Source organism: Mizuhopecten yessoensis, unplaced genomic scaffold (genome assembly GCF_002113885.1).
Source record: "Mizuhopecten yessoensis strain PY_sf001 unplaced genomic scaffold, ASM211388v2 scaffold10567, whole genome shotgun sequence".
NCBI lineage: Eukaryota > Metazoa > Mollusca > Bivalvia > Pectinida > Pectinidae > Mizuhopecten > Mizuhopecten yessoensis.
The window spans coordinates 485,587-511,081 of NW_018408611.1; the positions used below are offsets into that span (position 1 = coordinate 485,587).

At 38.0% G+C, this 25,495-nt stretch overlaps 1 protein-coding gene across 2 annotated transcripts; it reads right to left on the reverse strand.

Moving 5' to 3' along the window:
- Nucleotides 1-1,683: 1,683 nt before the first annotated feature.
- LOC110461120 lies at nucleotides 1,684-22,669 on the reverse strand. 2 transcript variants are annotated; one of them, XM_021514425.1, is made up of 9 exons: nucleotides 22,447-22,669; nucleotides 20,782-20,952; nucleotides 9,814-9,988; nucleotides 8,748-9,033; nucleotides 8,344-8,445; nucleotides 4,663-4,668; nucleotides 3,752-4,000; nucleotides 2,820-2,945; nucleotides 1,684-1,962 (listed from the first exon to the last, which is right to left on the reverse strand). In XM_021514425.1, the coding sequence occupies exons 1-9, from the start codon at nucleotides 22,613-22,615 to the stop codon at nucleotides 1,732-1,734; spliced, it is 1,515 nt and encodes a 504-aa protein (XP_021370100.1). In that variant the 5' UTR covers nucleotides 22,616-22,669; the 3' UTR covers nucleotides 1,684-1,731. The 2 variants fall into 2 exon arrangements, with proteins under 2 accessions (XP_021370100.1, XP_021370099.1); XM_021514424.1 differs by lacking the exon at nucleotides 4,663-4,668 and having other exon boundaries at nucleotides 8,338-8,445.
- Nucleotides 22,670-25,495: the final 2,826 nt, after the last annotated feature.

Here is a 25,495-nt window from a genome sequence, read left to right on the forward strand (position 1 = left end):
GTATTTAATACCATCAGTATTATTTAGCGTGATGGCCTACTAGGTCTACCCTCACGCTGAACTAGCACCCCTTCCCACAGGAACATGATATGTGATGCTACATGTTATTTATTATATATTTATAATCATCAATACATGTCCGGGCCCTGTGTATTCCCCTGTCCGAATTTCCACCATTGTTGTCATTTTGTGGGATCAGCATGTAGCGTTCAATGTATTACTTATGTGTTTTTACTGGCAATTGTGAGAGTTTAAAAGTTTAATCGTCCTTAGTGTGAAACATGTATAGACATAATTTATAGATGACAAGTAAATTAAGTTTTGAGAGGTTGCATGTATATTTCTTGTTTCTTGGTAAATTTCAATTCAGTTTACAGTGTAAACACCACGTTTGTCCATGAAATGTCAAAATGTTGCCCTGTCTAAATGTCAAAGTGAAGGTAGACAGAAGGCATATTTATGAAAATAATTGATTTATATCCATTATATTTATTGTACCTATTACAAACGGTCACATTATTATGAAGGTCTATAGTTTATGTAAAGTGTTATTTATTATTAAAGATTTAAGTCAATAAACAAACAATAAAATTGCACACGAACACCCTAGTTGTTGTTGTTTTTATTTCAATTCTATCTTGTTGAAATATTTGTAATAAGGTTATACAATGCTACCTATTCGGGGTCTTTAAATAAAGCATACAGTTACATTAAAATAAAACATATGTAAACAATAAAACGCTCTTTGCGTTCGAACGCAATAGTAAATATGTTTCGTTTTTACAAATCACGTCACAACTTTCGTATTTGTGCGACTCGAATTGCTTTCAAAGCACTCACCGTTTAATATGCATATTTAAAAGTGTTTTTGAAATGTCATTTACACCACGTTCAGTAAAACTGTAACAAAACACCACATGTCAAATAAATTAACTTATGTTACAACAGTTATGAAACAGGTTATTTCAGCTGATAGTAATCACTCTTGTTGTCCCGGATGTTAGCGCACAGGAGGGTCTTAATGTTGGAGGAAACAGGAAAACGACCAGAGAAACCCTACGGGTTCGGACAGGTGACCTCATACCATTTTACGTCCGATCGGGGAATCGAACCTTGGCTTCCTTGTTGAAAGGCAAGTATGCTATCCACTGCGCCACCCTACTAAACCATATTGTCAATATACCAGAACCACAAATTCAATGTTGATGCAAGCAAAAGGCCAGAGAAAACCGAAGGGACTTCAAAACAAAAAGCAAGGTGTCATGACTTACTTAAAACGGAAAAAAACATTATACAGTTATATTACAGTTATATAGAATGGTATACCATGCACTTCGTACGGCACTTCTTGTCTTGATTCTCGTCAAATAAAAAAAACTGTCGGTCACTTATATTTAAAATTAAAAATGTATTTGAAAGATATACAGAAATGTATGACATACTTGACAGTACACAAGCATTGGTGACGTATTTGGAAGAGCTAGATGTTAGCAAAACCGTAATTCGAACTCAAAATCTATAAAACTAGGACAAAATAATGAACAAAGGGAAGACGTACATATGGACAGACTGGGTGTCCCGGAAGGGTAAGCGTCTTCTGGGTCATCGACAAAAACTGACATACAAAAAACTGAAAGAAAGGGGTAACTGAAGCAAGAGTAGGAAACAAAAGAAAAGCGCATCTTATTAATAAAATATTTATTAGTTTGTCATCGATCATTAAATGAAACTTCATGTGTTGTTCTTTTCAATCTTGAGGTCATGCTCGAAAATGGACTCTAGATGTTTAATTCCGTCCAACTTCCTGAGCCCATCAACGTAGATCCACTCCATCGCCCTGTACGGCGCCAACAATTTGCAGAAAAATATCCCGCTCGTGCTCGCCTTGGCGGAATTGTAAGGCACGTGGTATGATTCTGACGTCACATGAACGCCATCTCTGTCGTCTTCATACAGCAATTCCTGATAAAGTAAATACCAGAAGATTTTAACACTGGTAAGGTATAAGCTCAATGGAGTTAGTGTCCTCTGTGATATATAGAACGAGTTATGTCCCCTAGTCTATGTTGCTCTCCCGGTAAAATTATTTTGTTCTGTGTTGTGTTGGTAATTAGTTAATTGTCTTTCTACAGGTCTAGTCACATGCTTGTTAAATAGCACTTTAAAGCATGTATGTCTCTTGTCTCAATGTTACATCACGACATTCTGTACAATTCTTACGAAACTTTAATGAATTAGCAAATATTGTATTTTTCGGAACACTCTCTTAATCTTAATTTAATGTCTTAAACTTTATATTTTTCTGAGCACCTTTTCATACATTGTAAGAAATGTATTGATCACGTTAAATAAGGATAGACAATTTTTTATCACGTATACTGCATTTAATGTTGCAATGGAATGTGCTGGCCATTTCAAATTCATTCCGCCTTCACAAGATATATATTCATTACGGTTCCATTTTCATCCGCCGAGAAACGTCAAATAAAATTATTCGAAATACTTCAACACTTTTATAGAAATACCCTACGTTTTTGATTGGAAAATTTTTAAAAATATTTATCTGTAATGATTTTTGGTCACTCTTTTATTACAACAGTTTTAAGTATGTTAGCTTTTTGTTCAGTTTGTAAAACGCAAATGTAAAACTATACATAAATTAGTTGCAAATGGATAAAACGGGACATACAAACAGTGTTTTCTCTCCATAGTTCATTGTACAGAACGGGGGGATTTATATTGAAAACACGAATAGTTCATCCAATTGATGACTATCAAAACATCAATAATTAAATTTTGAAAAACATTGGAACATTTACCTGAAGAAACCATTGTTGAGTGCTGGGGAGAGCCACGTCCTGTTCATAGATGATAGGGCGCCCTTTCTTACCGTAACGAGTGACGGCTAGTGGGGACGCCTGACCGAGGGCGTACTGCAACGCAGCCTGTACACAAAAAGGTTATACTAAAGCTTGTGTGTCGGGATCTAGTCAAATGGTAGAAACGGCGAGTTCCTGTCGCATTTAGGTTATCAATATTGAGTTGGTTTGTTTGTGTTTTACGTCCTATTAACATCTATGGTCATTTAAAGACGTGCCAGGTATTGGTGGTTGCGGAAAGCCGGAGTTTCCGGAGAAAAACTCCCGACCTACGGCCAGTCCTGGCGACTGTACCACGTAGGTCTCGAACCCGGGACCCAGTAGTGGAGGGCTAGTGGTAGCAGAATATCAGACCCTTAAACCACTTTGCCACCGCGGCCCCTAGGTTATCAATATCATAGGTACATGTTTGCCTTCAAGGAACACTTTGTCTTGGTAACAACAATGGTGTGTGTGCAACTGCAGTGACGACAGGGCAAACAAAGAGAAGAGCAAACTTGTGGTGACATTACGATACCATAGCAAAACCACAGATGATAGATATGTTTCATGATCTGTTGATATTTTGTATCGTTGGTTGTTTTAGAACACTCTACTGAGATCATCAAAATTAATCATTAATGTTAAAAGTAAAAAAGGATTTTATTTTTTAGTTCATAATGAAAATAGCCACGAAAAGATCAATTATTTTGTCGTCTGGCACAAAATTCAAACGAATTCTCGAAAAGAACAAGATACATTTAATTTTGTTTTGTCTCTTTTGCACAAAGAATAGCAACTTTATGCGAATCACAGAAAATCTATTTTGCATCTTAAGCGGAAACTGATCCACGTACAAATGTACCAAGGGAAGACAACTCAGACCAACGCACCTGGTTTATTGAAACACAACTCTCGTTGTTTTCCATGTAAGTCTCATTTGGCAGGAAGGCTTTAATGGCGTCACGTGACTTCATCTCCGCCTGAAGTTGTATCGGCGACATGTAAAAGGTAGATACGTCTAGAGGGTTCGACTGGAACGCCACTTGAGTATAGGTTGTGATCGACAGCACGCCATCTTCAAACGTCATTTCCGGTGTAGACTGTAGCAATTGGCGCTCAGATACCACTTTGTTTACAATCTGTTTAAAACAAAAACTGAAAAATGTATTCACAATGTAAACCATGGTTTCGCCTAGGGTGACAGTGATAACCTCGGGATGACCCTAGGCACTGTCACAGTCAGCTTGGCCTCGGGTAACAGTGATAACCTCGGGATGACCCTAGGCACTGTCACACTCTATTGAACATAGTTTTTATTGTATTATACCGAAAGTCAATAATCTGTGAGGAGTTCGCACTTCAAATCACCACGAAAATCCCAATGGCCTTCTGCATTAGAAAGAAAGACACATTTCCGAGTATGCCTGTGTTTATCTAACTCTTTTATATGCCTAAAACAAACATGTCTGTTACATGTACCGTTTTACTCGACAACTTTGATAAAAAAAAGATTTATTTCCTTATTTGCACTCGGAGATGTGTTCATTTGCATAAGATGAGCGTAAACAAACCCTGACATTGGAGGTATACAAATCTTGACATTGAAGGTATACAAACCTTAACATTGGAGGTATACAAACCTTGACATTGGAGGTATACAAACACTGACATTGGAGGTATACAAACACTGACATTGGATATATACAAACACTGACTTTGGAGATATACAAACACTGACATCACTGGTATACAAACCTTGACATTGGAGGTATACAAACCTTGACATTAGAGGTTTGTAAATCTTGACATTGGAGGTATACAAACCTTGACATTGGAGGTATACAAAACTTGACATTAGAGGTATACAAACACTGACATTGGAGGTATACAAACACTGATATAAGAGGTATACAAACCTTGACATTGGAGGTATACAAACCTTGACATTAGAGGTTTGTAAATCTTGACATTGGAGGTATAAAAACCTTGACAATGGAGGTATACAAACCTTGACATTGGAGGTATACAAAACTTGACATTGGAGGTATACAAACACTGACACCACTGGTAAACAAACCCTGATATTAGAGGTATACAAACACTGACATTGGAGGTATACAAACCCTGATATTAGAGGTATACAAACTTTGACATTGGAGGTATACAAACCCTGATATTGGCAAACACTGATATTAGAGGTATACAAACACTGACATTACTGGTATACAAACCCTGATATTAGTGGTATACAAACACTGACATCACAGGTATACAAACCCTGATATTAGAGGTATACAAAACTTGACATTGAAGGTATACAAACCTTGACATTGGAGGTATACAAACCTTGACATTGGAGGTATACAAACCCTGACATCACAGGTATGCAAACCCTGACATTGGAGGTATAGAAATCCTGATATTAGAGGTATACAAACCTTGACATTGGAGATATACAAACCCTGACATTAAAGGTATACAAACCTTGACATTGGAGGTATACAAACACTGACATTAAAGGTATACAAACCTTGACATTGGAGGTATACAAACCCTGACATTAGAGGTATACAAACATTGACATGAGAGGTATACAAACATTGACATTGGAGGTATACAAACCTGACATTGGAGGCATACAAACACTGACATTGGAGGTATACAAACCCTGACATTGGAGATATACAAACCCTGATATTAGAGGTAAACAAACACTGACATTAGAGGCATACAAACACTGATATTAGAGGTATACAAACACTGACATTGGAGGTATAGAAATCCTGATATTAGAGGTATACAAACCTTGACATTAGCGGTATACAAACCCTGATATACGAGGTATACGAACCCTGACATTAGAGGTATACAAACCTTGACATTGGAAGTATACAAACCTTGACATTGGAGGTATACACACCCTGACATTGGAGGTATACAAACCTTGACAATAGAGGTATGCAAACCTTGACATTGGAGGTATACAAACCTTGACATTGGAGGCATACAAACCATTACTTATGAGGTATACAAACCCTGACATTGGAGATATACGATCCCTGACATTAGAGGTATACAAACCTTGACATTGGAAGTATACAAACCTTGACATTGGAGGTATACACACCCTGACATTGGAGGTATACAAACCTTGACAATAGAGGTATGCAAACCTTGACATTGGAGGTATACAAACCTTGACATTGGAGATATACAAACCCTGACATTGGAGGTATACAAACCTTGACAATAGAGGTATGCAAACCTTGACATTGGAGGTATACAAACCTTGACATTGGAGATATACAAACCCTGACATTGGAGGTATACCAACCCTGACTTTGGAAGTATACAAACCCTGACATGAAATGTGTACAACCCCTGAAATTGGAGGTATACAAACCCTGACATTAGAGGTATACAAACATTGACATGAGAGGTATACAAACATTGACATTGGAGGTATACAAACCTGACATTGGAGGCATACAAACACTGACATTGGAGGTATACAAATCTTGACATTGGAGGTATACAAACCCTGATATTAGAGGTATATAAACCTTGACATTAGAGGTATACAAACCCTGATATACGAGGTATACGAACCCTGACATTAGAGGTATACAAACCTTGACATTGGAAGTATACAAACACTGACATTGGAGGTATACAAACACTGACATTAGAGGTATACAATCACTGCTATTAGAGGTATACAAACACTGACATTGGAGGTATACAAACCCTGACATTAGAGGTATACAAACCTTGACATTGGAGGCATACAAACCATTACTTATGAGGTATACAAACCCTGACATTGGAGGTATACAAACACTGACATTGGAAGTATACAAACCGTGACATTGGAGGTATACAAACACTGACATTGGAAGTATACAAACCGTGACATTGGAGGTATACAAACACTGACATTGGAAGTATACAAACCGTGACATTGGAGGTATACAAACACTGACATTGGAAGTATACAAACCTTGACCTTGGAGGTATACAAACACTGGCATTGGAGGTAAACAAACCCTGATATACGAGGTATACATACAAAACTTGACATTGGAGGTATACAAACCCTGACATTGAAGGTATACAAACCTTGACAATAGAGGTATGCAAACCTTGACATTGGAGGTATACAAACCTTGACATTAGAGGTATACAAACCTTGACATTGGAGGTAAACAAACCATGATATAAGAGGCATACAAACCTTGACATTGGAAGTATACAAACACTGACATTGGAGGTATACAAACCCTGACATTGGAGGTATACAAACAATTACTTATGAGGTATACAAACCCTGACATTGGAGAGATATAAACCCTGACATTGGAGGTATACAAACACTGACATTGGAAGTATACAAACCGTGACATTGGAGGTATACAAACACTGACATTGGAGGTACACAAACCCTGATATACGAGGTATACAAACCTTGACATTTGAAGTATACAAACCTTGACATTGGAGGTATACACACCCTGACATTGGAGGTATACAAACCTTGACAATAGAGGTATGCAAACCTTGACATTGGAGGTATACAAACCTTGACATTGGAGATATACAAACCCTGACATTGAAGGTATACAAACCTTGACAATAGAGGTATGCAAACCTTGACATTGGAGGTATACAAACCTTGACATTAGAGGTATACAAACCCTGATATACGAGGTATACAAACCCTGACATTGGAAGTATACAAAACTTGACATTGGAGGTATACAAACCCTGACATTAGAGGTATACAAACCTTGACATTGGAGGCATACAAACCATTACTTATGAGGTATACAAACCCTGACATTGGAGGTATACAAACCCTGACTTTGGAAGTATACAAACGCTGACATGAAATGTGTACAACCCCTGAAATTGGAGGTATACAAACCCTGACATTAGAGGTATACAAACACTGACATTGGAGGTATACAAACACTGACATTGGAAGTATACAAACCGTGACATTGGAGGTATACAAACACTGACATTGGAAGTATACAAACCGTGACATTGGAGGTATACAAACACTGACATTGGAGGTATAGAAATCCTGATATTAGAGGTATACAAACCTTGACATTGGAGGGATACAAACCTTGACATTAGAGGTTTGTAAATCTTGACATTGGAGGTATACAAACCTTGACATTAGAGGTTTGTAAATCTTGACATTGGAGGTATACAAACCTTGACATTGGAGGTATACAAACCATTACTTATGAGGTATACAAACCCTGACATTGGAGATATATAAACCCTGACATTGGAGGTATACAAACACTGACATTGGAGGTATACAAACACTGACATTAGAGGTATACAAACCTTGACATTGGAGGTATACATACCCTGACATTGGAAGCATACAAACCCTGATATTAGAGGTATACAAACCTTGACATTGGAGGCATACAAACACTGACATTAGAGGTATACAAACCTTGACATTGGAGGTATCCCGGAGTCCGATTAACACTGTCTGAGCCTCGCTCGTCCACTTCGACACATGGAGAGGGTTGGTGGAAACACTCATCATGTTTGTAAGCGGCTGGTTTAACAGAACATTACAATTTTGTATATTTAAATTCTGTTCCATCCACTAAAGCAATGACCATTAAAACAGAAACGTTTTTATGTATTTTGGATTTTTGATTTTCAGAACTTTATCAGCTAAATGACAAAGAGTAGTATTTCACTTCACATTTTATAATGTTTCATCGATATTTTACACAATTTCTTAACGAGGACATGATAAATTATCCTGAAACATAATTGTAAATATGCGACAAAACGCGGACTTTTCGAAATGACACAGATTGATGGCGTTTCAAATTATATTCAAAACCTTACAGCCATGATGTAGCCAGTTGCTGTGTATCCCTCAGTGAGAGTTTTCCTCGCATTTGCGATTAAAGAGCTGTCTGCTATCGGAATATTGGCTCCCATGAAGGCGTTTGTATACTTGGCAATCAAGGAATAAGCTGTAACATTTGTCACTTCCGGTTCAAGATCGTACGCCAAAACCTCAGCAGGCATCGGACCAGAAGCAAACTGTCCATGGTTGACCCCCTCCATTGTTATAACTGGCGTCCGAAAGGTGGCGTTTTTGTTTTTGCGCACATCTGCTACCAGTTGTCTGAAAACAAAGAGTTAAACTGAGATAGGGTAAAAAGACATACTCTTCAAATCTACTTCACAAAATGAATTATTTACAATATCTCAATACACTGTTTTAAATTTCACATTAGAAGTGTAAGACAAAGGCGGAGATTCAGAACTCTGTTCTTACCAGAGAATAAAGATTGAAATTATGGACATCGTCTTAATGCCATCAAAACATATAAATGACCGTTTAAACCGCTGATCATATATTTTGAATATGGAATCGAATATTAGGAAACTGATGTATACAGGCAATACTGTTTGCTAGTGTCATATATCAAAATTACATGGACTTCTGTAGTGTTACTGAGAACTTGAATGAATTGACGGGCCAACGTTAATTTTGTTGTGCATTAATAAATCCTCAACACAATAAGGTCCTTCAGTACACTCGGTATACGATACACCAACCTCAGGTCTTGCTTCAGACTATCAGTGATTATCTTCATCTTGTAAGCCTATTCGATTTAATTGTTGCAGAACTATTATACTTTTTAACTATTTACACATTTAAAGATAATGCTGAAGATTTGCTCGAATTTGTAGACTTTATATTAGACCCTTCATCCAGTAGAAAGGGGGAATCAAATAAGGAACTCATAACATAAGTATGATTGATGGTTTACTTCAATCTCGATTTATTACTGTAACATGAATGTCACAGGGTTTCATTGTAGAAGTCTGACTTACATATTCCACGCATTTTAATATTTCAGTGAAATATTAACAAAGCTTTTACCAAAGTGTCACTCACTCGAAAGATTCTTGTATCCTTGTTATTCTGACCAAACCATCAAGGTCTCCAGCAATAGTAAGAACCGGAACCGGATATGACGTTGGTTCGACATTCCGAGTCAGGTATGATGCAAACAATAGGGCGCCGGACAGTCCGTTGTGATGGTTCAACACGTAGTTGGCAGTCAGCTGTCCTGTAAGTGTCAAACACAGATAAAAGATCAACAAAACACACATTCCGGTAAATATACCTTTTACATTTGGTAATATACACAGTATGCTACAAATAAATGACACTTTCACCATAAAGCTGCCCTTCTAACACTCATCAGTGATGGTCGGAACCAAAAGTTGGAAATCTAAGTAACTACTACTGAAGCAGAACGGGAGGTTCATTATGACCCTCCATTTATGAATTTAAAAAAACCCACTGGTTAATTGCTAAAGAGTAATAACTAAAAAGCGCATATTAGGAACCATGCTACTATTCCAAAATAATTGATGTGGCACCAAGTTAACAGTTAACCCGGGGAACTAAACAATCCACCAGCAGAGTCTATCACAGTGTATCCTGAACGATGAACGTAACCCACAACAGGTGACAGCATCTTTGTAAATAAGTAAGTTGGAACAAATACAGATCTGCTGCGCTGGTCTCGCAATCAAAATCAGTGTCACAAAATCAGCATTGATAAAAACACGTTTTAGAATAAATTCAAAATACATTTATATTAATAATGTGTTTTAGATAAAGAAATAAACAAAACATTAACGTAAAACACCTTTGTTCGATTTTATCACTTCTGAATGCCAAACAATGATGTCAAATTAGTCATTCGTACACAAATATTTAAATACATTGACCGTTCCAAGACATAGAGGATATTTAATGGTGTCTTCGGTAATAACAAATATATCTCACGAGTGTTGCTAATAAGAGCGTAGCTATCGAGCACCGAAGGAGCCCGAGCAAAGCTCTTTAATGGTAATACATGCGTGCGTAAACAGAGTTGCTTCCCCTTAATACACATTGCCTTTATTTTTATTCGTCCGGAATTTGACGTCCAGTGGGGAAACAGGAAGTGTTTCCTTGAAGAAAAGACAATTGTGTTTCACCCCATGCATGAATATCTTCATATAGTGAAAACAATCTTCATATTTTATTACTTGATTTTTTTTTATAAAAACTAATACTAACAGGCATGTAACTTCGTTTAGAGATTATCATACTATGACGTCACAAGCACGTCACAACCCATCGACCTTCATCGGTTATTTCCGACATTATTTTGCTTCAAGACTTTTTTATTTCAGTTTTTGCCACATGCACAAAAAGTAAAAATGCGGATATTTTCTGAAGATCCTTTTTTGTTAACAACCCGGTTCTGTTAATATTTTTACTAGAATTTCATCAGCTTTTGATTTCCATTTGTTGAGAATATGAAAGAAATAATTAACATTTTTAAAAGTCTGGTTATAATCTTTAAATTATTTATTTATATCACCACTCATAAAAGAAACAATGCAAAATGCATTTATGTCGAAATCAACAAAAAAAATCCAGACAACCAACCCAAGTGCAACGCCCTATTTCAGCAACGTATTACTTTTTTCACAACGCGTGCCGATTTCTAACTAGTAACAGACAGAAACTGTTTAATTTTATTTGGCATAAAAAAAATCGGTGTTTTAGGATGGAACAGTAATTTAGACTACATATCGATATAACGACAATCTCAGTAACATCGAAGTATTACAATGTTTTCTTTTTTTTCAATTTTCTTTTTGCAACTTACTTCTCTATACATTTTCTTAGACTAATCGTCAAATATGTATTATGTACTTTTTTCTATTTCAATTACCAAACAGTTTTTCCCCAACTTTTCTCAATAATTCTTTTTGTGCCCTGACGGAAGCACGCAGAGGATTTAAATCTTAATTTGGGAGGAAGCTGGAGTATCCGGAGAAAGTCCGCGTGGTCGGGCAGGTGACCGAAATTGAATCCGGCCATCTTGGTGAAGTCGAGCGCACTATCCACTGCGCCACCCGACCAATCATAAACGTTACGCACAAGAACGAATATCTACTTTAGCTTTGACTGGAAGAAAATTACGTCATTGATGTGTATTGTGAATACATTTTTATCAATCATCAATGATACAAAAAATCTACATACGGGACCGGGGCAAGTTCGGCCACCCCTGATATTTTTGTTTTTGAGCTAATAGTTACAACTTTAAGGATCTTAGCAGTTTTGTTGGCTAGGCATTCTACGAAAAAATGGTGAGGAAAACTCTAATGTAAAATTACCAAACAGGAGAAAATTACTTTTGAGAGGGTAGAATCAGTCTACCTTTTTAGACCACCAAGTTGTTGTACCACAAGAGATTATTATCACGGGTGATGTAAATTTCCACTTAGACGATCTATCAAATGTTGATGCTCGCCAGTTCGCTGGTCTACTAGATTCCAGGGGTCTGATTCAGCATGTGACAGAAGCTACACACACCCATGGCCACACACTTGATGTGTCATAACGAGGAAAGATAACTCAGTCATTCATGGAGCTATTTCAGTGATTGATCCATGTCTAAGTGATGTAAAGGGGAACCAATCTGGTGATCATCTTGCTGTCCACACAACACTGAATTGTAGTAAGCCAGCTCGTACAAGGAAAGAAGTGAGCTTCCGGAAATTCCGCGAAATTTCAATTTCAGATTTCAACAATGACATTCAGTCTTGTTCCGCCCTTCAATCTACTGAAGGCGAGGTTGATGATCTTGTTGAAGCATACACATTTGGTATAGAAGCCCTTATAGAGAAACACGCTCCTCTGAAAACTAAGGTCATAACTGTGAGACCGAATGCCCCGTGGTATAATGAAAATCCCCGCGTGGAAAAACAGAAACGTAGACAAGCAGAGAGAAAGTGGCGACGGACCAAATTAACCGTTCACCAACTGATTTATAGAGAGCAATGTCGGCTAGTTGGTTCACTGCTCTTTCAGGCAAAGAAGGCTTATTATTCGGAAAAAATCGAAGAATGTGGCGAGGATAAAAGACAACTTTACAGACTCACCAAAAACCTAATGGGACAGAAAGGTGAAATTATCCTACCAAGCTGTAATTCTGAAAAAGACTTAGCAAACAAGTTCAGTGATTACTTTCTGAATAAAATCAGCTCAATTAGGAAAAATATTACCGAAGTGAACACCTCTGCTGACCTTGACATCTCTGTCATGACTGCTGACATTGCATTTGATGGTGAACCATTGACAAAGCTCTCACCAACAACCCAGGACGAGTTGCGCAACATTATCATGACCTCGCAATCGAAGTCCTGTGAGCTTGATCCACTGCCTACAGACCTATTAAAGCAATGTCTTGAAGCACTGCTTCCTTTGACTAACGCAATCATGAACAAATCATTGGTTGAGTCAAAGGTTCCATTATGTTTCAAGAAGGCACATGTCAGACCATTGTTAAAAAAGCCTGGAATGGACAAGGAGAAGTTGAAAAACTACCGCCCAGTTTCAAATCTGCCTTTTCTTTCTAAGATCTTGGAGAAGGTTGTGTCCATGCGTTTAGAGGTTCATCTCCATGCAAACAGTCTCCATGACAACAAGCAATCGGCCTACCGCATGGGACACTCTACTTAGACGGCCCTCCTACATGTACATAGTGATATAGCTTCTGCATTGGATAACAAGTGCAGAGCGGTGCTTGTCATGCTGGACTTGTCAGCTGCATTTGACGTCATCGACCATGGCATACTTTATAAACGTCTGGAATACTCTTATGGAGTGACTGATACCGCACTATGCTGGATACAGTCATACCTGAGTGAACGACGACAGTGTGTTGCCATCGGATCTGCCACCTCACATGACAAAGTACTAGATTTCGGGGTTCCTCAAGGGTCGGTGTTAGGACCACGAAAATATTGTATGTACTCCAAACCGATTGGAGAGATTTGTCGTCGCCATAGCCTTCGCTATCATTGCTATGCTGATGACACACAAATTTACATGGTCATAAAACCACAGGACAGTTGGAATACAGTCTCAGAAAGTCTGGAAGCTTGTCTGACAGATATCAGTATCTGGATGAACGCCAACATGCTTAAACTTAATCAGGAAAAGACGGAACTAATCGTCTTTTCCCCAAAGTGTCAGCAAACAATGGCTCTCCAGCTCAAGGTTGGTGCCAGAACTATTGAGACTGTTCCAGCTGTTAAAAACCTAGGGGTATACTTTGACAGTTCTCTGAACATGGAGAAACAAGTGAACGCTATTGCCAAATCCTGTTACTACCAGATCAGGAACATCGGCTGTATTCGGCAGTTTCTAACTACAGATGCATGCAAGATTTTGGTGCATTCACTTGTTACCTCTCGGTTGGATTATGGTAACGCCCTGCTCTGTGGTATATCTGACAAACTAACTAGTCGTCTGCAGAGGGTCCAGAACACTGCAGCACGGCTAGTTACTCGTACTCGAAAGAGAGAGCACATCACACCTGCGATTCATTCGTTGCACTGGTTACCTGTACGATACAGGTCGCAGTACAAAATTCTGGTATACACATACAAGGCACTGAATGGAACAGCTCCTCAGTATCTACAGGAGCTTGTTACCCTGTATCAGCCGTCAAGATCACTGCGGTCGTAGTCAGAATCTTTGTTGTGTGTCCCAAAATCTCGTACTGTGACGTACGGAAACAGATGCTTTGGGAGGGTTTCGGGCTACGTTGTGGAATAGCTTACCATCTGCTAGTAGGAAGTCAAATACCCTGGCCAAGTTCAAGAGGGACATACAAACTCACCTCTGCACGTCTGCATTTTAGAATCTTTGCAAAGACGTCACGTAAATACCACCCTTTTATTTGTTCAATTATGTGCACAATTATGTATGAAAGTGATTGCAAGCCTTTGTTGTTTGTTTTCACAATTATAACCATTACTATTATCCATATGTTGTAAAGCGCCTTAGAGTAGTTTTCCAAATTATATAGGGCGCTATATAAATGTTGTATATTATTATTATTATTAGAAAGAAAATCATGTTCTCGCTTCTAGTTATGCGAACTGTTTGAAACGGAATTGCTACTTTTTTACGGTCAAACGTGTTACACACTGAAATGATATACATAAAAGCCAATCACTCACTACTATTGCTGTACGATAAGAATTTATTGAAAGATCAATTTGAGCCCGAACAGGTTCGGCCAATGATACCGTGGCAAGTTCGGCCCATACAAAGTCGTAAAATTAGCGGTAAAATATGACGTCATAATTAAGCTGATCTTAATGGCGGCCGAACTTGCCCGAATGTCTGTCCGAACTTACCCCATGGCGGGGCTCGTTCTGCCATCCGATCTTCCGACAGGAGAAGTTAAATAATGTTCAAAAACGGACGTGCTGCCATAATTCCCAGAACGGAAATAAATAAAAATAAAAAAGTTCGAACTTGCCTCGGGCTCCCCTATTGTTATGTCGGTCTTAATCTCATTAGAGTTTGTGTTTTATTGTTATTCCTCGATTTGCCGACTTTAATTTTTTTTTTATCTTATCTCATTCTGAAAGCAGTATTCTGGATCAGTAAATATTAGAGATCAACAAAAGCTACACTCTTTTAAGGCTTTGCCTTTTCATATTATTTTGATATTTTTCACGTGTGCGCAGCACGAATGAAGAATATAAAAATATTACTCACACGAGTGAAATATATTTGTTTTTACTGAAGACACCATTACATTTTCTATTTATTACATTTTTAAAGCATAAAACATGAAAAATGTAATGCATTAAATAAGGGCGGGAATCAAAAGCGTAATAATTAGCGCCATATTCTAATGGCGTCACGCTTTGAATGGGATTCTCAACGCTTGGGTTGGGTGAGTTAATTTGACCAAGAAAACTGCTAAGGAATCTGCTCTTATAATGAACATTTCAATTTTGACCATAATAGCATTTTATGTATCAGTACATTTGTAATTATTATCAGTTTTTCAGTGCTATAGATTTTCCAAGTAGAAAGTATTGTCCTGACAGGAAATATGTTGCAGTGAATCAGATAAGCTATAATCAATTAACTTCTTTATACCTTGGTGTTTAAACATTTTGATAAACAAATTGTTATTCCCAAAATGTCAAGTGTGCATACATACAAATTGAAATAGACATTCTAAAGTGAGATTTTTTTATATAAATTAAACCAGGGCATGTAGTTATACTGTAAGTGATTGATTTTATTGAAAGATGTATCCCTTTCTAGTTTCTAAGCAATTAGTCTTTGGTTGTTTTTTCAACCCATTCTCCATGTCTTAATGTTGTGATATATCAAAAGAGGAATACATTGAGATCATATTGTAAATAATTATGGTTACACCTAAATTGTTAAGTCTTGAAAACCCATATTAAAATAATTTCTTCATTTCTTTATTGTCAAGACGCAGCACTGAACTGAGCAATGATATGGAGGATCCCCAGCCCACTTCAGTCCCAGTTAACACTCCAAACAGTACAGGCCATGGAGCAGCACCACATCAAGAACATGATCTTGTACAAACTGATGTCCAAGGTATAGATATGCTTTAGTATAAAGCTGAGATAAATTTTGAAAATGGAAAGATACCAAAATATCATTTTATCTATAAAACCAGAAAATGAACTATGCACTATACATCAAACTCATTTGGCATGTAATCTCCATATGTATATAGTCCTAGAACACTTATGGTTTTGTTGTGTACAATTTCAATTGTATTGGTTTTCATTAAATATTTAATACCAGTTTTAACTGGAACAAAATACAGTAAAGCCTGTCTCGTCCGACCCCTGATTATTCAGACACTTTACACATAATGCTGTAATCCCATGTGTTATGAAAATAATAGTATATGACCTGTGTATTTAGACTATTGACAGACTATTTGTCTGTAATCTTACCAGTATGTTATGCCCCAGTGAATGTCAGGTTAGACAGGTTTCACTGTATACATGTATAACTATTATCAATTAATACAATTTTTACAGACTAGGAATTGCAAACCAATATATTTTAAAGGCTTCAAGTTCTAATGTGAAATTGTGGCAATATCAAAGTATGTGTGTAAATTATTATTGGGTTTGCTCAGTTGGTGTGATTTAGGTAAAGCTATATATGGTATACCTTATCTTTTGAGGTATGGTAAAGCATGATACTTGTAGAAAAATGACAGCTGAAGTAATATTTTGGTCATAAATGGAATATCAGGATAAATTCTCTCAACAAACAGTTCTTTTGTTTTGAACACAACAAGGTCACACCATGGAGCACCTGTGACTAGCAGTTAAGCAGTTGTCCCTGTATTTGAACATAGTAGTTGTGTTTTCTGTTCATTTTTACAACATTGTTTTCATAACTAGGTACAAAATTCTGGATCACATTGCAAGCTTCAGTAATACTCATCTGCCTTGCTACAAAGGGACATTTTATTTCCACAATACCAGTCTCCCCTTTGTCACATACTTTACCATCAGGTGTGGCGGCTAGATGGGAAAATTCATTGTTTATCACTAACCCACAATCATGGACATGTATGTTTTAGACAGACTTTTGATTGACATATTTTTCTCTGGCAATTTTCCCCCTACTAATACCATAATCTGTTGCTACAGAAGAAAATGTCTTTATTGTAAACAAATCTCTTAGCATAGCATCAGTAGGACCTTTTTTTCTGTTNATGGTACTTTGGGACCGTGTTGCCTTTCCCAACATTGCAACCTTTGACATTTCCACCAAATCTTGGTTTACTGGTTGGGTATAAATCATTTCTCAGCAAGACATGACATTGCCATTGTTAAAAGCAATGTCATTCTTCTGAGACTGAAAATAAAATAAAATCAGCTGAATTTGATTTATTTATAGAACTTTTTTTCAGGAACATCTTTGGAACTGCTATCAGCAGCAGCTGAAATCAAGAGACTGTAACAACAAGTTCATCAGCCTGAAGTCTTATTCAATGAATACAAAGTGTGGTATGAACAACATGAAGCTACATTGGGAAATCCTGTAAGTGATGACAAACCCAAACCACTGACTGTTCAGGAGATTTTAAAGGAGGAATCACAGATTCAAGGATTATTTGAATATTATACAGGATTCAAATTCTCAACATTCCAGGCCCTACTTGACTTTCTCAAGGAGGATAAACTGTTGTTAACATTGATGAGACTGCGACACATTTTTGGTCTTAAAGATCTGGCTTTTAGATTTGCTATCTCCATTCAAAGCAGTGATTTGCAGAACAGGATGCGAACCTCTGGCATACCGTGAAACGTTGTAGGTTCGCAAGTCCCTGGCGCAGATGGAAGAAACTCGTAAACTAGGCCTGCTGCACATCAGATCTTGTCACTCTTAGATATTGAAGAATGGAGGAAGGGTAATACTTTATAATTTTGGGATTGGGGCATGGGGTAATAATGTACTGATGATTTGTTATCAAAACAGAATTAATGCTTTGTCCTTAAAAAGAGGACAAAAGGGAGGGATAAATGTCTATGGTATGCCTTTATGTAAGCGCCTATTCACTTCATTTGCAGAACTTGGATGAGTGCATTAAAGGAATAATTAAATATAATTAATATGACTAATGTTTTAGACTTTTTATTTCTTCACTGTAAACAGTACATTTAGGAACATATGTTTTGAATAGGGCCTACTCCCTTGTTTTTATTTGGATGTAATCGCACAGTACAGCAACAGATGTCGGAGATGACTGTTAACGTTATCAATGTCCATTGTTATATATAATTTTTACATTTTGAATGACTCATTGACTGCCATGATTGTACGTTAGGCCTGCACTACAGTTTGTAGTTTAGGGTGCACGCATATATATAGGGGGTTCATATATATGATCATATTGCTATAGGTAAGAACACACATAAACAGTTTAACACCAGCTTGTCATACTTGCCAACTTTTTAAAATGTCCCTTGGGGTAGATTAAAACAAATGTATGTATGTACTGTACACCCTAAGAAAATGGCATCTTTTGAGCTGTTCTTTCAGATGAAATTTTAGAAAATTCACTAGTTTAAATTGCTCAATTTCTTTTCTTGTCCTAGCACCCACTATCCATGACATGATCTTCAAATAGACGAAGGTGGTCATTACTATGTAGATGTAAAACTCGTGAGTCTCCCTCCTAAATAGGGAGAATTGCCAAGTATTGAGCCGCGGATACATACCTCTATTTAGTATTTTTTTTAAAAACTCTGAACAAGGAAACCAACGTACATCACTGCATGATATTTTGAACAACCGTTTAATTAAAAAAGGAAAAGAAAAACGGAACTCGACAGACCCAAACTGGATAATTACCCAGCTGAACAGTATGCGTCCTTAACACACTTCTTTGTTAAGCCTACTGTACATGTAATGTTAACAAGTGTGGCTTCCCCCCCTTTCTCATGCTTCGGTAGCATCTCCCTCCGATTGCCATCTCCGCTTGGACATTATTTTGTGTAAAATTTAGGTTGTGGACATAGCCCTCTCTAAAATAAATAGTTCCCCTGGATAAACATTTTTCAGAAATGTTTGCATCTTGAATGTATCCCATACAGAAACCATCGGGAATGTCCCCGAGTCCTGCAACAGTCGCTGCCGCCATCGCCATGGGCAAAATTTTACTATGGCTTGTTTACATTTGTTGTCGGAGTATGTAGTCACGTGACTTTGGTTGCTACGTGGGGGCGGGGCATGGAAGGGTGAATTCTGACGTTTTCTGGGTTTTTTTCTGGTATGATTGCTTATCAAAATGCTATTAATTGTATATTTATGTAAAAACTTAAGTGTGTGTACCAAACATTAACCCTAACAATCACTTATTCTCCCGTCGCTTTATTTGAATCTGAACAAAAAATCCTTGCCTTTTAATGCAGCGAATAGAAGATATCGTTATGATTGGTCAATACCAACAAGTGATATTTTCACACTGTGAAAATATCACTTTTGATATTTGTCACAGTGTGAAAGATATAAGTTTTATCAAATTGATAGAATCCGATATTTCGCTGGCAAAAATGTAATTAACCATTTTTCTTCTCCAAATATAAATCGTTGGACTATGCTTTCCATAAAGTACCACGACTTTAATTGATTTTTATTCATAATTTCCAAAAATATCTCAAGCCGAGCTCAAAGTCAACCCCGAGATACGCTTCATGAACCCCCTGATGCGGTGAAAACGGATTCGAGATCCTTTTCATCACATAGCCAAGAACATGCAAATTATTCGTAAAAAATAACTTCAAGTCTAATGTCCTAATTGTGACGTCACAGTAAATGATATCAAAGGAGGTATAACGTCGTAACTCTGAGCGATATATATAGTGTTTAATTATGGTTCAAAAAAGTAATATTAACGGTACATGTAGCTTCCCGAATAACACTGGATCCTTGTAAACGTATGTTCGTACGATACGAATTACTTAGAATGGTATATGGGGCACGGAAGTAATTCTTACAGTGGACACAATATAATAATCATATTGTCCACACTCTACGAATCACTTCCCTGTCCCATAGAGTGTTTAATTAAAACAGATGGTAAAATGTATATAACATCAATACCTACATATAGATTGACATTTTCTCTGATGTCTGGTTAATGAGATTCTGGTAAAAATCGAATAAAACCTAATAAATAGTATTGTGAATTTATGTAGGAAATTAAACCAAAATCATATTTTCAAAACAAGTATAATTGTGTTTTCCAGTGAAGCTTTGTCAGTTTCCGTTTTAGCAGTAGATATTCTTTTGCTTGCCATGATAAAAATTTAAGTAAGAAATGTATCCTATTTAAAGACATTGGGTTTGAAAACGCCGGCTGGCAAAAGAAAAACAAATTTTATACAAGTGTCTCATTATGCCATTAGCAACACATTTCATTTTAAATAACAAGAAATGATAATCGTATCATTTTCCCAATTTCCCACTTACCTCCAAGACTGTGTCCTGCTAGGAAAACCTGTTTCGCTCCCCTTTTGGTCAGTTCTGCTTTAGCTTTGTTTACAGCGCCCCCTAGCTGCAAGGGATTGGCAAGGTTTCCAAAAAATCCATCCAGCAAGGCCACCCATACCTTAAGATCGCTGTCAGCTTGAATTGCCTCCCCTTAAACGATTGAAGAAGACATATGAACATATTTTTATAAAAGATTTCAATTGCACTGTCAGCTTTAATGTTTCGCCGTTACGTGTGTTGACCAAACATCAGAAGTCTAGATAAAAGTATGAGGAGAAATAAATGAAAGCCAAAATGCTTCAACACTAGAACACTAGACAATTGGCAAAACTCCAAAATATCAGAAGGATTAAATTGCAATCCAGTTTCTCGAACATCAGAAGTTTAGACAATCAACTGAAATCCAAAAAAAATTAAATGAATAAAAGACAGAAAAACTTTTTAAACATCAGAAGTTTAGACAATCTACTGAAATCCAAAACACTAAAAGGAACAAATGACAGTGACGTTTCTCTAACAAAAGAAGTTCAGACAACAGTCTATAATAATCCGACGCATCATGGGCAATTAATGTGACATAGTCAGAGATGTTGTTCTTACATTATTTCAAAAGTTAAGAAAACAGACAAAATCGCAATGCATCAAGAGAAACAAATGACAGTCATGTTGCTATCACATCAAAAGTTTAGACAACAGACAACACTGCAATGCACCAAGAGCAACAAATGACAGTCATGTTGCTATAATAGCAGGAATTAAGACAACATACAACACTGCAATGCACCAAGAGCAACAAATGACAGTCATGTTGCTATAATAGCAGGAATTAAGACAACATACAACACTGCAATGCACCAAGAGCAACAAATGACAGTCATGTTGCTATAATAGCAGGAATTAAGACAACATACAACACTGCAATGCACCAAGAGCAACAAATGACAGTCATGTTGCTATAATAGCAGGAATTAAGACAACATACAACACTGCAATGCACCAAGAGCAACAAATGACAGTCATGTTGCTATAATAGCAGGAATTAAGACAACATACAACACTGCAATGCACCAAGAGCAACAAATGACAGTCATGTTGCTATAATATCAGAAGTTATATATAAGCCACCATACTATTGTGTTTAAGACCGTCGAAGATTTATGATTGTGCTAACGAGAATTCATGAGAGTTTTACATGTAATTTTAAATTCATTAGACACATGTCGAGGATTGTCTGTCGATTGATGAACTTAGTTTTCTTGTTAGCATCAAAGCAGACATGTCTGTGCTTTGTAATCCGGAAATGTAACCATTTTGGGGATAATGTAATCTCATTCTTATTCTCCGGCCATACTAGGCCTTCATAGAATATCAAATTTCGAATAGTTTATGGCTAGGCGACTCAAACTTGCATTTACTTCTTTCCATTAGAGGAAGGGTTATTAATGGCATGTGGGATTTATTGACTTAACACGTAAAAACATCATTGGTAGTGCAAACTGTGTGACATCCAAAATGGATGTACCTACATGCTGACATTTAATACAAATACAGTGTATGACAAAGTGGTTTGAAAACCTGTCCTTATAGACTACAAATATACCTGACCGATCTGTATACTAGGTTTTGACATTGGACATGTCTTACCGACTGGTTTGTAGGCACTGCCTGCAATGTAAGCTCCTGGAACAATGATCAATCCAACTTCCGGTCCAGTTTTGCTTGGTGTTAATATTTCGACTGTCACTCTCTGCAATGATGGTGTCACACATGCTGCTATATAAAATAGAACAAAATATGTTTTAAAACCCTCCATCCCGAATGCCTTATAAAACCTTCGACGACACCCCTGCTACCCAGCTTTCGTAACCGGAAGTGACGTTCATGAGTCAAGGTCATTTTGATAGTAACTTTTGCTGTGATTGATACTTACTGTCAACTTTAATTCCTATTTCTCTTTATATGAATATTCTTAACGTTTAAAACAGCTGATTATTTGTGATTAAGAAGTAGCATTGTATGACGTTAGATTTCGGGGAAACATAAGAATCCAATAATACTGAACTTCTTATAACATGCCTTTAAAAGTTTAGACATTCGATCTTTTTCGACTAACAAAACTTTATGTACTAGAATCTTGTATAAGTAGATACCTGGTTTGGCTTAAGAAACTATGTCTACTATCTATACAGACCATGACCTGACGATAAACTTACCGCTATCACCTGGAAGGGAGACACCCGTACCTAGCTTGGTTAGATTAGGCATAGATTATCGAATGTACTTGAAGGGTATTTTAATCATAATGCACAACTTTACTTACCTTGTTTTGTGTGAGAACGATTCATTATTGTGGATAACCACAATAAATCGCTAAACTTACCATTATGATTACGATAACACAAAACTAGATCTATTAGACACAGTGTGTTTACATTCTCTATTGATTTGCGAAACGTCCCGGGTCGGGTGACATATGAAATATACAATTTCTTCAAATCGCTATTTCAGTCATAGCTTGACAAAGGGACCAGTCGGTCTCACTCAGTCATAGCCTGACAAAGGGACTAGTCGGTCTCACTCAGTCATAGCTTGACAAAGGGACCAGTCGGTCTCACTCAGTCATAGCCTGACAAAGGGACTAGTCGGTCTCACTCAGTCATAGCCTGACAAAGGGACTAGTCGGTCTCACTCAGTCATAGCCTGACAAAGGGACTAGTCGGTCTCACTCAGTCATAGCCTGACAAAGGGACTAGTCGGTCTCACTCAGTCATAGCCTGACAAAGGGACTAGTCGGTCTCACTCAGTCATAGCCTGACAAAGGGACTAGTCGGTCTCACTCAGTCATAGCCTGACAAAGGGACTAGTCGGTCTCACTCAGTCATAGCCTGACAAAGGGACTAGTCGGTCTCACTCAGTCATAGCCTGACAAAGGGACTAGTCGGTCTCACTCAGTCATAGCCTGACAAAGGGACTAGTCGGTCTCACTCAGTCATAGCCTGACAAAGGGACTAGTCGGTCTCACTCAGTCATAGCCTGACAAAGGGACTAGTCGGTCTCACTCAGTCATAGCCTGACAAAGGGACTAGTCGGTCTCACTCAGTCATAGCCTGACAAAGGGACTAGTCGGTCTCACTCAGTCATAGCCTGACAAAGGGACTAGTCGGTCTCACTCAGTCATAGCCTGACAAAGGGACTAGTCGGTCTCACTCAGTCATAGCCTGACAAAGGGACTAGTCGGTCTCACTCAGTCATAGCCTGACAAAGGGACTAGTCGGTCTCACTCAGTCATAGCCTGACAAAGGGACTAGTCGGTCTCACTCAGTCATAGCCTGACAAAGGGACTAGTCGGTCTCACTCAGTCATAGCCTGACAAAGGGACTAGTCGGTCTCACTCAGTCATAGCCTGACAAAGGGACTAGTCGGTCTCACTCAGTCATAGCCTGACAAAGGGACTAGTCGGTCTCACTCAGTCATAGCCTGACAAAGGGACTAGTCGGTCTCACTCAGTCATAGCCTGACAAAGGGACTAGTCGGTCTCACTCAGTCATAGCCTGACAAAGGGACTAGTCGGTCTCACTCAGTCATAGCCTGACAAAGGGACTAGTCGGTCTCACTCAGTCATAGCCTGACAAAGGGACTAGTCGGTCTCACTCAGTCATAGCCTGACAAAGGGACTAGTCGGTCTCACTCAGTCATAGCCTGACAAAGGGACTAGTCGGTCTCACTCAGTCATAGCCTGACAAAGGGACTAGTCGGTCTCACTCAGTCATAGCCTGACAAAGGGACTAGTCGGTCTCACTCAGTCATAGCCTGACAAAGGGACTAGTCGGTCTCACTCAGTCATAGCCTGACAAAGGGACTAGTCGGTCTCACTCAGTCATAGCCTGACAAAGGGACTAGTCGGTCTCACTCAGTCATAGCCTGACAAAGGGACTAGTCGGTCTCACTCAGTCATAGCCTGACAAAGGGACTAGTCGGTCTCACTCAGTCATAGCCTGACAAAGGGACTAGTCGGCCTCACTCAGTCATAGCCTGACAAAGGGTCTAGTCGGTCTCACTCAGTCATAGCCTGACAAAGGGACTAGTCGGTCTTGAAACGTTGCGACACGTGTGATACGTAGATTGTTTATGTATAAAGTAAACCTTTGATAGATCATATTTCCAAACTGATGAAGCTTAGTTAAGACATTAGAACTTCTATAAGCTAACTGACAAAGATAAACGCATGTCTGATAATTCTGTCTGCTTTTACATATAGTGTGTACTCACTATCTCGATATCAGTATGAAGGATGGCTAGATGTGAAGTTAAGATGTGAACATTATGCAGGCCAAGACCCGTCGTTGTTCTATCATCCCACTGAAGTCCAGTACATGAACCCTCCCATCTTTCACACGAAACGCACGTTTATTTATACACCAACCGTCAATGTTTTAATGTGGAAAGGTTAGATACGGGTCCAGTATTTTTAGACTTCAAAATCGTTCCGTTCCTTAACTCTATGTGTAACATCATTGAGGGACAGCATTTCCCCTTAGTGTTGTGTTAAAACCCTAAAACGCCTTCAATTAACCCTTACACACCCGGCTAGGTCCAACCATGATACTATAATTTAAGGTGTCTGGCTATGACAGGTCACTCATAGTCTCACTATTACAATAACCTATTGTCTCTGATACTATAATGCACGTCC

Excerpts from the sequence above, each read along its gene's own strand:
- LOC110461120 (XM_021514425.1), bottom strand. The coding sequence starts at position 22,615 with ATGGAGGGTTTTAAAACATATTTTGTTCTATTTTATATAGCAGCATGT. Across the intron at positions 20,953-22,446 it reads CAGTGCCTACAAACCAGTCG|GGGAGGCAATTCAAGCTGAC; the intron begins GTAAGACATGTC and ends CAATCGTTTAAG. Across the intron at positions 2,946-3,751 it reads GTTGTGTTTCAATAAACCAG|GCTGCGTTGCAGTACGCCCT; the intron begins GTGCGTTGGTCT and ends TTTTGTGTACAG.